General features: G+C 55.3%; 2 protein-coding genes across 3 annotated transcripts; one reads left to right on the top strand and one right to left on the bottom strand.

Moving 5' to 3' along the window:
• Positions 1-629: 629 nt before the first annotated feature.
• ERAS (ES cell expressed Ras) lies at positions 630-4,356 on the top strand. 2 transcript variants are annotated; one of them, XM_027608834.1, is made up of 2 exons: positions 630-640; positions 3,397-4,356. In XM_027608834.1, exon 2 carries the CDS (start codon positions 3,440-3,442, stop codon positions 4,139-4,141), a length of 702 nt encoding a protein of 233 aa, XP_027464635.1. In that variant the 5' UTR covers positions 630-640; positions 3,397-3,439; the 3' UTR covers positions 4,142-4,356. The 2 variants fall into 2 exon arrangements, with proteins under 2 accessions (XP_027464635.1, XP_027464633.1); XM_027608832.1 differs by lacking the exon at positions 630-640 and adding an exon at positions 887-960.
• A 1,029-nt stretch (positions 4,357-5,385) lies between these two features.
• On the bottom strand, positions 5,386-12,106 carry PCSK1N (proprotein convertase subtilisin/kexin type 1 inhibitor). The gene is made up of 3 exons (XM_027608545.2): positions 11,834-12,106; positions 6,186-6,658; positions 5,386-5,735 (listed from the first exon to the last, which is right to left on the bottom strand). The coding sequence occupies exons 1-3, from the start codon at positions 11,945-11,947 to the stop codon at positions 5,540-5,542; spliced, it is 783 nt and encodes a 260-aa protein (XP_027464346.1). The 5' UTR covers positions 11,948-12,106; the 3' UTR covers positions 5,386-5,539.
• Between the last annotated feature and the right edge of the window lie 1,022 nt (positions 12,107-13,128).

The following is a 13,128-nucleotide window of genomic DNA, read 5'->3' as shown; positions in this document are numbered from 1 at the left end:
GTCTAGGTTTCCCATACTTAGATTTGGTGGTCATGGGTAACCTCCTAGAGGAAGGAGTGCCTGTCACTGGCCAGGGATGAGGAACTAGAGGTTAGTTTGGGGGTTTTATTTCTCCTACATAATGAGAACTTCTTTGGCAACTCAGAACAGTTCAGGCTGAGGTTTCTTAGGCTTTTCTTCATGGCCACCTTAAGAACCCAGGATACCCACTGGGTGGGCCACCAGAGCCCCACCCAGTCAAGAAGAAGGGGAAGGGGGCTGTGGCCAGCTCAGTGATCCCTCTTTTAAGGAACATTCTGGATGCCCCCCTCAACAACATGGGCTTCCATCTCATTGGTCAGACCTGTGTCACATGGCTGCCATAGCTGCAAGGGAGTCTGGGAAACGTTTGAGCTTGACACCCATCCACTTCAAATCAGGTTCCTAAGGCCCTGACACAGTAACCCCCCTGCAACTCTTTCCCTCCAGCAACAGGCACAACCCTCTCCCCCAAGCTGCTTTCCAAAAAGCCTGCTTGAGACAGCCCAGGCTCTGCTTGAGGCCCTCATGAGACCTACGCCAAAGCCTGGCCACTCAGGGCAAAAATGTGACACCCTCCGTAAGCCAAAAACATGAAATCACCTCCCAGAGCGGGGGCAAGGTAAGGGAGAGGTGCAGCAGGGGGGACACAGGGAGGTCCCGCCGCTGGCTCGGTGCACCCCCAAGACCACCTCCTTTGCGGCCGGTTGCTGGTTACTGGCGAGGGCACGACCCCACACCCACCCCGGGGGAGGGGGGGGCGTGCCGGCGGAGGGGCTTGGGAGCGCTGTTGCGCATGCGTTCTCCCTCTGCCCCTCCCGCCCCCCGCCTCCCCACACCTCTACCCTTTGGGGGCCGGGTGGGAACATCTCCTCCTCTGTCAGTCCTGTCAGAGCTGCGGTGGGTTCGCGTCCGAGCACTCCCGCCTTGCCCAGGACTGAGGTAAGCCAGGCCGCCGGGCCTCCAGCCCCCGGCCCCCGAGCGGGGAGGCCTTTCCGCGGTGGGCTGTGGGGGTGCGATGGAGGTGGCCTTGGAGGGGGACCCTTCCCCTACCTCCTCCCATTCTCGCTCAGCCACCTTAGTGGAGACAGACCTGGGTAGGGGTGTCCGTGAGTGCGGGAAGCGGGGGCTGTGGGCCCGAGCCTCGGGACTGGGCCGCCCCGGCGCCCTAGAAAGAACCGGACAAGCTGGGCCGGCCAGAGCACAGGCGACAGCTTTAGGGGAGAGCCTGTGGGTCCCCCAGCCGCACCTCCCCTGGCTGAGTCAAGGGAAGCGTGGCCCGGCGCGGGCCTCCCTCCCCTCGACGCGCACCCCTGGATCCTGGGCAAATCCACACGCCGTGGGCCACGTGGCTCCAGGCGGGGGTAACAGGGTCTCAGGGGCCTTTTGGGGACGCTCGTAGCTCTCGGCCCACAGCAAGTGGCTCAGTGTCCCTCGCGGAGGGGGAGACCCCCACTGCCGTCGGTCTGGACCCCCGCGGGGCCGTTTGACCTCCGGCTGGTAAACCACCACCGCCACCTCGCTTGCGGCGGCCTCGCTGTTCCGCGCGGACACAGCGGCCCGACAGGGGGTGGCCCAGCCTCTCGAGGGCGCTCGGAAGAGTCGCGGGGCCCTTAGGCGGCCCCCCCTGCTGCAGGCCCACGTCCCAGGAAATCATTCTTGCTGCTCTTTACTGCTACTGGAGCCCTTTGCCGGGGGGGGGGGTGGGGGGGGTGGGGAGGCGGGAGAGCCCGTCTCGCGTGTCCCCGGCCTCGGGCGCGGGCACCCTCAGATTCCCAGCTGCCCGGACCCCACACTCGAGAGTTAGCCTTCACCCCTCTCCTGCCCCGCGCGCCGCCTTTGGCTCTGAGAGCAAACCCTGGCAGTGCGTTCCACCTTAGGATCTGACCTCCCCATCGATGATGACCTTGGACCCCTGCAGCGGCCTCCTCGCTGCTACATCTTCTCCCTCTTTCTGTCCCCAAGGGTTCGGGGGGCCCCCCCACCAGAAATCTGTCCTCACTTTACCTCTCTTCACCGTGGCCCCCCTTCTTTCTGAGCCAGAGCATCTAATAATTATTGCCAGGAGTCTCTCTGGGCCGAGGACCTCACAGCTGCATCCCCACCTGGGACCTTCCCCGCCCCCCAACCCTGACCTCCAGATCCCAAATTCAACAGAACCCCCCACAGAGACCTCGAACCCACCAACTGCCCCCAAACTGCCATTCTCCCCGGGTTTCCAGAGAGACTCGGGGTAGCAGCCATTATGATGCATTTCCTGAGGCCACACACGGAACCGAGGCCAGGATGTGTATTGAATAAGTTTAATGGTAATTTGCTATTAATAGCTAACACTAATTGAGCACCTGCTGTGTGCCCATCCTCTCCTAACTGCATGATAATTTACTTGCTTATCTTGTTGATGGTCTCCTTCTCACTTCCAGAATCTAATCCTCCCAAGGGCAGGGATTTTAGTCTATTTTGTTCGCTGCCACTTCCCCACCCCCCACACCTCCCACCTTCCTTCCCCACACCCATCACAATACCCCGCTCGCCGGAAGACGCTGGAAATAATGCATGAAAATTAAATAATAATAAAGAGGCCTAACATTAACTGAGCATCTCCCACCTGTTTATCACCTATTGTTGCAGTATATTTTACTGATTTATCTTTGTTGTTGTCACGTTCCTTGGGGGCTGGTGTTTGTTAACTATTTTACCTATTTTTCCCAGTTGTTTGTCCTTGCCACACAGTGGGTTCTCAATAGCCGCATGCTGAATACGTAAGAAAGACTAAATTCTAATGTTAATGGCTAACCGACCTCATAATTTGCCGATTTATTTGATTTATTGTCTCCACCTTTTAGAATACAAACTCCCTGGGGACAAGAATGTTGCTCGGCATATGCTTTGTGACTGGCACGGTGCCGGGCTTGGGGCTCGACGGTGATACGATCCAAAACCAAAATCAAAACTGACCCAAATCCCCACCCTCCCTCGGGAAGGGGGAGGGGCTGCTAATGGGCAGGAGCTTTTTTTCCCCGGGTGAGGAAAATGTTCTTAGATTATGGCGATGGTTGCACAACAGTGTGAAAATGCTAAAACAAAACAAAACAAAACAAAACATTGAATTGTTTACTTTTAACTAGATTAACTGTGGTATATAAATTACATCTAAATAAAGCTGCTCTTAAAATCCCCGCCTTCACGTAGAGGGAATGAGACGGACAGAGATTAAGCAACATAAATAAAGTATTAGGCCTACTAGAAAGTGATTTGCACACACCTAGGCACTTAGTAAATGTTGATTCAATGACACCCAGCTGACCCCTTGCCCCCGAGGGGTCTTGCCTAACCTCCCCCCGCCCCTCCCCCTTGTCGTCTGTTCTCTTTCCCTAGGGCCTGCTGTCCACATCCCTTCCCTGAGCTGTGCACCAGGGGAATGGCGCTGCCGAGAAACGCGAACATGTTTGATCTGGGCCTGGGCACGTGGAGCCTGAGCTCCGAGGAGGAGAGCCAGAGGGCTCAGGCACCCTCCAAGAGTGTTGGGAAGCAGCTGCCCGAGTACAAGGCGGTCGTGGTGGGCGCGAGTGGCGTGGGCAAGAGTGCGCTCACCATCCAGCTGAACCACCAGTGCTTCGTGGAAGACCACGACCCCACGATCCAGGATTCCTACTGGAAGGAGGTTGCCCTGGGCCATGGGGGCTGCATTCTGAACGTGCTGGACACGGCAGGGCAGGCCACTCACAGGGCCCTGCGTGACCAGTGTGTGGCGATTGGGGATGGCGTGCTGGGGGTCTTCGCCCTGGATGACCCTTCGTCTCTAGCCCAGCTGCAGCAGATGCGGGCCACCTGGGGCCCTCACCACACCCAGCCCCTCGTCCTTGTGGGCAACAAGTGTGACCTTGTGAGCACCACTGCAGATGCTCGGGCCGCTGCTGCGGCCCTTGCGAAGAGCTGGGGGGCCCCCTTCGTGGAGACCTCAGCCAAGACCCGGCAAGGTGTAGAGGAGGCCTTTACCTTGCTCATCCATGAGATCCAAAAGGTCCGGGAGGCCATGGCAAAGGAGGCCATGACAGGGCCGGGTGGGGATAAGGCCCGGCACCAGAAGGCCATGTGCCGCTGTGGCTGTTCTGTGGCCTGAAGATCTCGGTCGAGAAGAGTGGCCTGCCCCCAGGCCAGGGTGGTGGATCCTAGACATGAGACCACCTCACCCCCCCACCCCACCCCCCACCCCAGCAACTAGCTGCGTGGGACACTGTTGGTGTACTGGGGATAGATGAATCCCTCTGTTGGGGAGATTTTCATTTGGTGATGGGCATTTGGTAACGTGGGGCATCGTATTGGTTATTGGCGAGCGAAGAGATTGTGTGCCAAATTAAATAAACGGTGTTCTCAGGTTTCAAAGCTGCCTCTGTGCCAAGTGTTACGTGGGTGGGAGTGAAACTGGGGAGAATGTTACTTGAGTTGTGACAATTCTTTCATTCAAGAAATGTTGGGGGGAGCCCACTGTGTGCCAGGCCCTGCTTTGGGTGCAAAGGACGTAGAAGCAAACAAGAGCCTTAGAAATCCCTGGCCTCGCAGATATAACATGAGGCTATGTATTAAAAAGCGACGGTAGGAATAGAGTGACAGGGAGGTGAAGGAAAGCCTTACTGAGTAGGTGACATTTGAGTAAAAACGTGCAGGGAAATAGGGCCTGTGCGAAGGTCGGAGCATAAACCAGCTCCCGCCACAACTCGAAGTATCTTCAGGTGGGGGGTGAGAATACAGATAGCACTCCCCATACTATATTACTGAATATCTAAACTTTACAAATCAAGCTAACAAATGCAGACAATGCGTCCTATCTCCCTGCCTTGAGAGGTACACTTTCTTCATGACCTGGAGGCCCAGGTTTGAATTGCTCAGACGCAGAGCCCCATGCCCCACGCAAGGAGGTGTGTGTTGGGAAGGCCTACAGCCCCCTAGCCTGCAGCCCACTCCCTCTCTTCCCACTGGTAGCCCTTACCCCCGCCCCCCCCCCCCCCCCAGAGCAGGAAGGCTCATGGGTGCCTGTGGACAGGGCCGGAGGCACAGCTCAAAACCACTCAGGCCTCACAGCCACCCCTTCCTTGGTCCTCAGAAGGATGGACCCCAGGAAAATGCTGCTGCAGGCCCTGAAAGTGTCCTCAGAGCCCTGTGGGGTGGGGCCCAGGATCTGGGTGGTTACTGCCATTGTCTTTACGGACGCCTCCCCCAGTGAGAAGAGAGGCAGAGAGTGGGGGAGGGGGGACTCTAAAGGGCCCACCCAGGGCAGGGGGCCCTCTGCCTTTGTCTAAGGGTCACCACCGCCACTCAGCCCACCAGCCCCCACCTTGAAACCGCCACTCCGGACAAGCATATAGCTGCTTCAGATTGCATTTATTGTGGGGCCAAAGGCGGGGATCTTGGGGTTCTAGGGCTGCAACTGCGTCTTAGGCTGACGGGGTAAGCCGCTCTCGATGTGCCAACGGGGAGCAGTCGGGGTGTTGGGGTGGGGTGGTCCTGGGCCCGAGGGTGCTCAGGGGGGCAGGAGGCGGCGAACCGGCGCCTGGGGCGAGGGGGTCTCCAGGCGCTTCACCCGCAGCAGGGCCCCCAGCACTCCCTCCGGCGGCACCTCGGGGCCCAGATCCTGGTCGGCGGCACGGCGGAGGCGGCGCGGGACAGCCATAGCCTCGGGGTCGGCGCTCCCCGCCAGGATTCGCCCCAACAAGTACCTGCCGGAGAGCCCGAGAGGAAGGTAGTGAGGCTGTGCCCGCGCATCAACGCCGCTGCCCTAGGGCCCAGACGGCCCTGCAACCCCATACTGCCCGGGGACCCGGCCGTCTCCAGCCCACTGCTTTCCAGTTGTCCCTGCCTCCCAGCCCGCACACTACGGTTTCCCTGCCTCCCACTCCTCCCCCCAGCAACCGGACATCGGAGCCCCCCTCCCCCGCCCGGGACCTGCAGTCCCGTTCCCCACTGTCTCCGCAGCCAAGCACCTCTGACCCTAACACCTTGGGTGGCGGTCCCCACTCCCTCCTAGGATCCCAGGGCCTAGGTGTTGGCACCACGCTGTGAGGCAGGCCCCCCCGCCGCCCCTCGCCCTCCTACCCCTGCCCCCCCCCCCGGCCCGCCACAGCCCGGGGATGCAGGCGCCGCCCCCTGCCCACCCCTTGCCGGGGTACCTCAGCAGCTCCGGGTCCACATCGGGCGTCTCGTCGCCGGCGTCCTCGGCCTCTGGGCCGGTGGGGCCGTCATCGTAGACCGGGGGCCGGGGTCTGAGCGCAGCGGCGGGGGCAGGGCCGGGGACGAGCTGGGCCGCGAGGGCGGCGGGGTCCAGGCGGGCGCGGAGCAGGGCGCGGGCCAGCTGAGCGGCGGGCGCGTCGGGGTCGTCCTCCAGGCCCAGCGCGGGGTCGTTGGTGCGGGGGGTGCTCCAGGCTCGCAGAAGCTGCGCCAGGACGCGCGCCTGCTGATCCTCGGCCTCCTGCGCCTCGGCCCGCGCCCGCTCCTGCCTCTCGGCCTCCAGCAGGTGCGCCAGCGCCCGCGCCAGCTCCTGCACGGCCCCCGCCGCCTCGCCCCGGGGCACTGCTCTCCGGAAGCGGCGGGGGCCGCCAGCCTCGGCCAGGGGCGACGAGGCTGCGCCCAGGCCGCGGGGCTCCTGCCGGAAGACGTGGCAGGGGGGAGATGTCAGCGTCTGTCAGGCCAGGGACACCCCCCCCACCCAGGGGAGCCCCGTGGACCTCAAACACCCCCAGATGCCACCAAAGGCACCGCGGCCCCTCAAATATACCCAAACACCCCTAAGGCCACCGGAGACCCCCCCCCCCCGACGATTTCCTAGTGATTCAGAATTTGCCCCAGGGTTGCCGGAGAACAGGTGTCTTTATAGGAGTGGTGGTGGCGTTTATGAGAGCCATAGATTTTTCTATGTTGATGCTGTGGACTATAAGAACCATATTTGCATTTTATAGGTTCCTACTGTTCACTTGTTTTGCCCAAAAGGTAGCAAACTGTTACGCACCTTGCATTTCGGAATCTATGTCTAGATCAGTACTTTCAGTACATCCTTTCTCTCTCTCTTTTCTTTCTCCTCCCTCCCTCCGTGTCTCTCTCCCTCCCTCTTCTCTCTCTCTCTCTCTGTTTTCCTTTCTTTCCTCTTCATTGAATCTCTTTTGTATGGATGTACACATTTTATTTAACCAGTCTTTGATTGATGGGCATTTACGGTGTTTCCAATCTTTTGCTATTGGTGGTTTTTTTTTAAGATTTTATTTTTTAAGTAATCTCTACACCCAATGTGGGGCTGGAACCCACAACCCCATCAAGAACCTGGCGCTCCACGCTGTGAATTGTGCAAGACTGTTGAATCACAGATCTGTACTTCTGAAACAAATAATGCAATATATGTTAAGAAAAAAAAAAGAAGAAGAAGATAGCAGGAGGGGAAGAATGAAGGGGGGGAAATCGGAGGGGGAGACAAACCATGAGAGACGATGGACTCTGAAAAACAAACTGAAGGTTCTAGAGGGGAGGGGGGTGGGGGGATGGGTTAGCCTGGTGATGGGTATTAAAGAGGGCACGTTCTGCGTGGAGCACTGGGTGTTATGCACAAACAACGAATCATGGAACACTACATCAAAAACTAATGATGTAATGTACAGTGATTAATATAACAAAAAAAGAAAAAGAAAAAGAACCTGGTGCTCCAGTGACTGAGCCAGCCAGGCACCCCCACCCCCAATCTTTTGCTATTCTTGTAATGTTGGGATGTATAATCTTGTTCATATATCATTTGGCATGTGTGTAAATCTTTCTGTAGAATAAATTACCCAATGATTAATTTTCAACTCAAGACAGTTTTAAAGCAATTTCAGAAAGTTTAAAGAAATAAAAACCGGTATCAGAAGTATGAGTAAGGAACAAAAGACCATAAAAATGACTATGAAGATTTGAAAAAGAAACACCTAGAACATCTACAAATATGTTTTAAGTGAAATTCAAAATGAAAAAGGCAAGGGGCGGGGCGCCTGGGTGGCTCAGTCGTTAAGCGGCTGCCTTCGGCTCAGGTCGTGATCCCCGAGTCCTGGGATCGAGCCCCGCATCGGGCTCCCTGCTCGGCGGGAAGCCTGCTTCTCCCTCTCCCTCTCCCCCTGCTTGTGTTCCAGCTCTCGCTGTGCCTGTCTCTGTCAAATAAATAAAAAACATCTTGAAAAAAAAAAAAAGAAAAAGGCAAGGGGCTCCTGGCTGGCTCAGTGGGTGGAGCCTGTGACTGGATCTCTAGGTTGTGAGATCCAGCCCTGATCCAGCCCTACGTTAGATGGAGAGATTACTTAAAAGTGAAATCTTTCAAAAGAAATTAAGTGGGCCAGTTGAACAGTAGATTCAGTCCAGCAGAAGGAAGTAATAGGATTGAACAGAGCTTGAGAACAGATCCACAAATATTGACACTAGCTACATGGCAGAAAGGACACTCAGCACAGTGGAGACAGGACCGACTCCTTCAAAAACCCATGCAGGAACAACAAATGACCCAAACGTGGGAGCAATGGAAAGGAAACGATAAATAGGGGCGCCTGGGTGGCTCAGTCGTTAAGCATCTGCCTTCGGCTCAGGTCATGATCCCAGGGTCCTGGGATCGAGTGCTCTCTCTCTCTCTGACAAATAAATAAAATATTTAAAAAAGGAAAAGATTAATAAATCTGACTACATGAAAATTAAGGATTTCTTTTTGTCCCAAGACACCATAAAAAGAATGAACAGTCATACCAGAGCGGGAGGGCGCCTGGGCGGCTCAGTTGGTTAAGCGACTGCCTTCGGCTCAGGTCATGATCCCAGGGTCCTGGGATCGAGTCCCGCATCGGGCTCCCTGCTCGGCGGGGAGTCTGCTTCTCCCTCTGACCCTCTGCCCTCTCATGCTCTCATTTTCTCTCTCAAATAAATAAATAAAATCTTAAAAAAAAAAAAAAAACCAGAGCGGGAGAAGATGCTTACAACACAAAGTCAATAAGGGATTAGTATCCAATATACCAAAAAAAATGCCTAAAAAGCAAAGAGAAAAACAAACTAATATAAAAATAGGGAGAGGCTCCTGGCTGGCTCAGCTGGAAGAGCTTTGGACTCTTGATCTCGGGGTAGTGAGTTGAGCTCCACATGGGTGTAGAGATTACTTAAATAAAAAATAAAAGCTAGAGGGGCGCCTGGGTGGCTCAGTCGTTAAGCGTCTGCCTTCGGCTCAGGTCATGATCCCAGGGCCCTGGGATCGAGCCCCGCGTCCGGCTCCCCACTTGGCAGGGAGTCTGCTTCTCCTTCTCCCACTCCCCCTGCTTGTGTCCCCTCTCTCGCTGGGTCTCTCTCTGTCAAATAAATAAATATAATCTAGAGACCCAGCGAGAGAGGGAACACAAGCAGGGGGAGCAGGAGAGGGAGAAGCAGGCTTCCCACTGAGCAGGGAAGCCCGATGCGGGGCCCGATCCCAGGACCCTGGGATCATGACCTGAGCCGAAGGCAGATGCTTAACGACTGAGCCACCCAGGCGCCCCAATAAATATAATCTTTTAAAAATAAATAAATAAAAACTAGATTAAAAAATAGGGAAAACTAATGATCAAGTATTTCACAAAAAAGGAAACAAAACGAGTTACTAAATATATGGAAAATAGTGAACCTCATTAGCCATCAGGAAAATGCAAATTAAAGTGCCAGTGAGATACTAAGCATAATATGTCCCAAAGATCGCCAGAATTCAAACCGCCTAATGATGCCCAATGTTGACATGGCTGTGGGAAAAACAGAAACTCTCATACATTGCCGGTAGGAATTCAATTGCCAAAATAACTTTGAAAAACAATTCGGCTTATGTCTAAAAAGCTGCACAAATCCTATGACCCACCCCTGGGGTGCTACACCCCCGGATAGCTTTTGTGTATCTACTACTGGACCCGAGTTCATGAAAAAGCACATCGGGCACTGTTTGTGACATCATAGAAGTGGACCGAGGGGGAAAAAAGCCTGGAAACCACCCAAATGTCTACTGACATGTTGAGAACGCATGTATAAACCATGATATACTCATATACTGATGATATTCTCAGAACATGAAATATTAGGCAGCAATAAAAATAAATGAATTATAGCCACGCACTTCAATGTGCAAATGTGGATGGTGAGTGCATCTCACAACTGATGCAGAGCCAAAAAAAAAAAAAGCAAGTTAACGAATTCCACTGCAGGCTGCCTGAGATTACCAGATGCCCTGATGACTTCCTAGTGACCCCTAGTGACTACAAGGAGCCTGATGCCTGGTACGATTCCATTTCTACGAGGAAAGGCTAAACAACATATTCAGACATACACACATATGTGATAAGCTACAAACAAAAGTAAGGAATCAATGAACAAAAAATACAGGATAACGATTATGGAGCAGGGGGGTTGCTGTGCGCAGGGGGCCCCCAGGGGCCTCTAACTATTGGTCATGCTCTATTTCTTAACCTCAGTGGTGGGTACACACAGGGGTTATTTTATCATTATTCCTTACATCATACATGTATGTTAACTATAGTAAGTCATATATAAAATATTTACTAATTTTTTAAGCCCCCCATCCTTTTTTTTTTAAGATTTTTTATTTATTTATTTGACAGAGAGAGACACAGCGGGAGAGGGAACACGAGCAGGGGGAGTGGGAGAGGGAGAAGCAGGCTTCCCGCTGAGCAGGGAGCCCGATGCGGGGCTCGATCCCAGGACCCCTGGGATCATGACCTGAGCCGAAGGCAGAAGCTTAAAGACTGAGCCACACAGGAGCCCCAAGTGGCCCATCCTGGACGCAGACAGCCCTGACAAGTTGAAGGATGATGTGCTCCAGGTGCCCTGGGCGCCCACCACGCCTTAGCTCCTGGGGAGTCACACACTCACCAGCAATCACAACCTCACACACACTCGCATGGACTAGCAGGCCTTGAGATGTCACAGGTGCAACGCGACACTGCCACATCCCCACGCGAGGAACTGCACACGTTCACATAGGCGGCTGCCCATGCGGTTACGATGGCCAAGCTGCCCAGATGCAAGGACACGCGCCACCCTTAAAGACACAATGCAGCACGGAGACATCATGGCTTCTCTCCCCAGAATGACACAGCTCCATAAAGGGGCAGGGAGAAGCAGCCTCGGGAACACCCATACAAAATCCTAGTCACTTAGGCCAACAGAACCAAAATGGGATGTGCGCATGGGGATGCAAAGACCACTCCCACCTAAAAAACGAAATCTCACACAAACACACACACGGACACGCCCATAGGCTAGCCATCACCATAGGATTCACAAACACTCACACGGGGTCCCCGAGACAAGTCAAATGCAGAACACCCCCAGCATCACACACACTGCCCACCCAGACCCACAACGGCGCGTCTGGAGGGACGCTCGGAAGCGCTGACATCAAAGGACACGCACTTACAGGGCCAGCACATTCTCACGCCCCAGTCATCGCCTCTCGGGCAGAGACCAGTGCGCGCACCCCCTTCCTTCATGCGCGCTAGTCCCGTGGACAGCGCCACAGGCGACCGGTGGGGCGAGGCCGGGCCCGCGCCAGGTGCCAAGGGTGGGCAGGGCGTGGCGGCCGGCCGAGCCCCGCACACCCGGACACCGAGTCCCGCATGGCCTGGGCGCGCGGACTGGCGGGGGCACCCGGGCCACCCTGGCCGATCTCCCCCGCACGTCCGGGAGCAGGCGGGGGGCCCGCGAGGACGAGGGGAGAGCAGCCGAGCACAGACCCTCGCCCGCAGCATCCTCCCGCCCACCCCCACCCCGTGCCCGACCGGTGTCGCACCTTTACCGGCCGTGCGCAGAACGCGGGGGGCGGCCGAAGTAAGCCGAACAGCAGCAGCACCAGAAGGCCGACGCCCCCGGCCCGCGGCCCGCCGAGCAGCGGCGACCACGCCATGCTGCCCCAGCGAGCCGGGCTCCGGACGGGCGGACTGGCTGGCAAGTGCGCAGCGCGGGGGCGAGCGGGCAAGGCTGCGGGGCTCAGCGGCTGCGCGCGCCAGGGAACCCGGCCCTCCCCCTGCCCGCACCCCCTCTCCGACCACTCTACGCAGGCGCAGCCGGGGAGCTCCAGCAGCCTCCCCATCCTGCCCGTCGCCATGGAGATGCCCAAGGGGCAAGGTGGTAAGCTGGAGCCTGCCATGGCGGTTGCCATGGCAGTCGGAGGGCAGTTACCGGGGCAACAGACCTTGCTGTCCCTTAGCAGACAGGCAGGCAAAATTGACTCAGTGGGGTGGAATGGGGATCCGGTCCCCACCTCTCCCACCCTGGGGAGGAGACATATGACTTTGTTCCCTGGATAAACAGTTCCTCGCTACTGTGGGTGAGGATAGATACATAGATAAATAGATTTCACCCATATATTGTTCCAGAAAGGGTTTCAAGCCACTTGAAATGACACATCAAAGGAGACAAAACTTTGGTAAAATTTGAGTATACACTGGGCAAAAAATGTTGGGAGGGGAAATGTTAGTGGTTATTTCTGGGTGGGGAGATAAATTATGGTTTGTCACTCTGTCCTTTACACTTCTCTCTGTTGTGTGAAAAAATGTTGCAACGAATATGTATTCCTATTAAAATCAGATAAAAATGAAGAGATTTTCATTTAGGAATTAAAACAAAGTATGAGGGAGCCTGGGTGGCTCAGTCAGTAAAGCGTCTGCCTTCGGCTCAGGTCATGATCCCGGGGTCCTGGGATGGAGCCCCACATCTTATCGCATTGGGCTCCCTGCTCGGCAGGGAACCTGCTTCTCCATCTCCCATTCCCCCTGCTTGTGCTGTCTCTCTATCAAATAAATAAATAAAATCTTTAAAAAAATTAATTAAAAAAAAGTATGGTAACATGGCACAAATTAAAAGTGAAGAAAAGAAAGATCCCTTTATGCTGCTGTGAGTATATCTAACCCATTGATTCTGTCTCCATCTCTTCAGTATTAAGAACAACTTTACAATAAAAATCATTATACACATCCCTTTATGGGCCTGAAGATGATGTACCCAATGATGGTGTGATGGACAGATGTTTAAGGTGGTTCCCATGATCCTTGCCTTCTGGTGTCCACAATCTTGTGTAATCCCCTC

The sequence above is a fragment of the Zalophus californianus genome, chromosome X, assembly GCF_009762305.2.
Source record: "Zalophus californianus isolate mZalCal1 chromosome X, mZalCal1.pri.v2, whole genome shotgun sequence".
NCBI classification, from domain to species: domain Eukaryota; kingdom Metazoa; phylum Chordata; class Mammalia; order Carnivora; family Otariidae; genus Zalophus; species Zalophus californianus.
This window is presented reverse-complemented; position numbering and strand designations above follow the sequence as displayed.

Coding starts and splice junctions, on each gene's coding strand:
- ERAS (XM_027608834.1), top strand. CDS start 3,440: ATGGCGCTGCCGAGAAACGCGAACATGTTTGATCTGGGCCTGGGCACG.
- PCSK1N (XM_027608545.2), bottom strand. CDS start 11,947: ATGGCGTGGTCGCCGCTGCTCGGCGGGCCGCGGGCCGGGGGCGTCGGC. Junction 6,659..11,833: donor TCTGCGCACGGCCGGTAAAG/GTGCGACACCGG, acceptor GTCTTCCGGCAG/GAGCCCCGCGGCCTGGGCGC. Junction 5,736..6,185: donor GTGGACCCGGAGCTGCTGAG/GTACCCCGGCAA, acceptor GCTCTCCGGCAG/GTACTTGTTGGGGCGAATCC.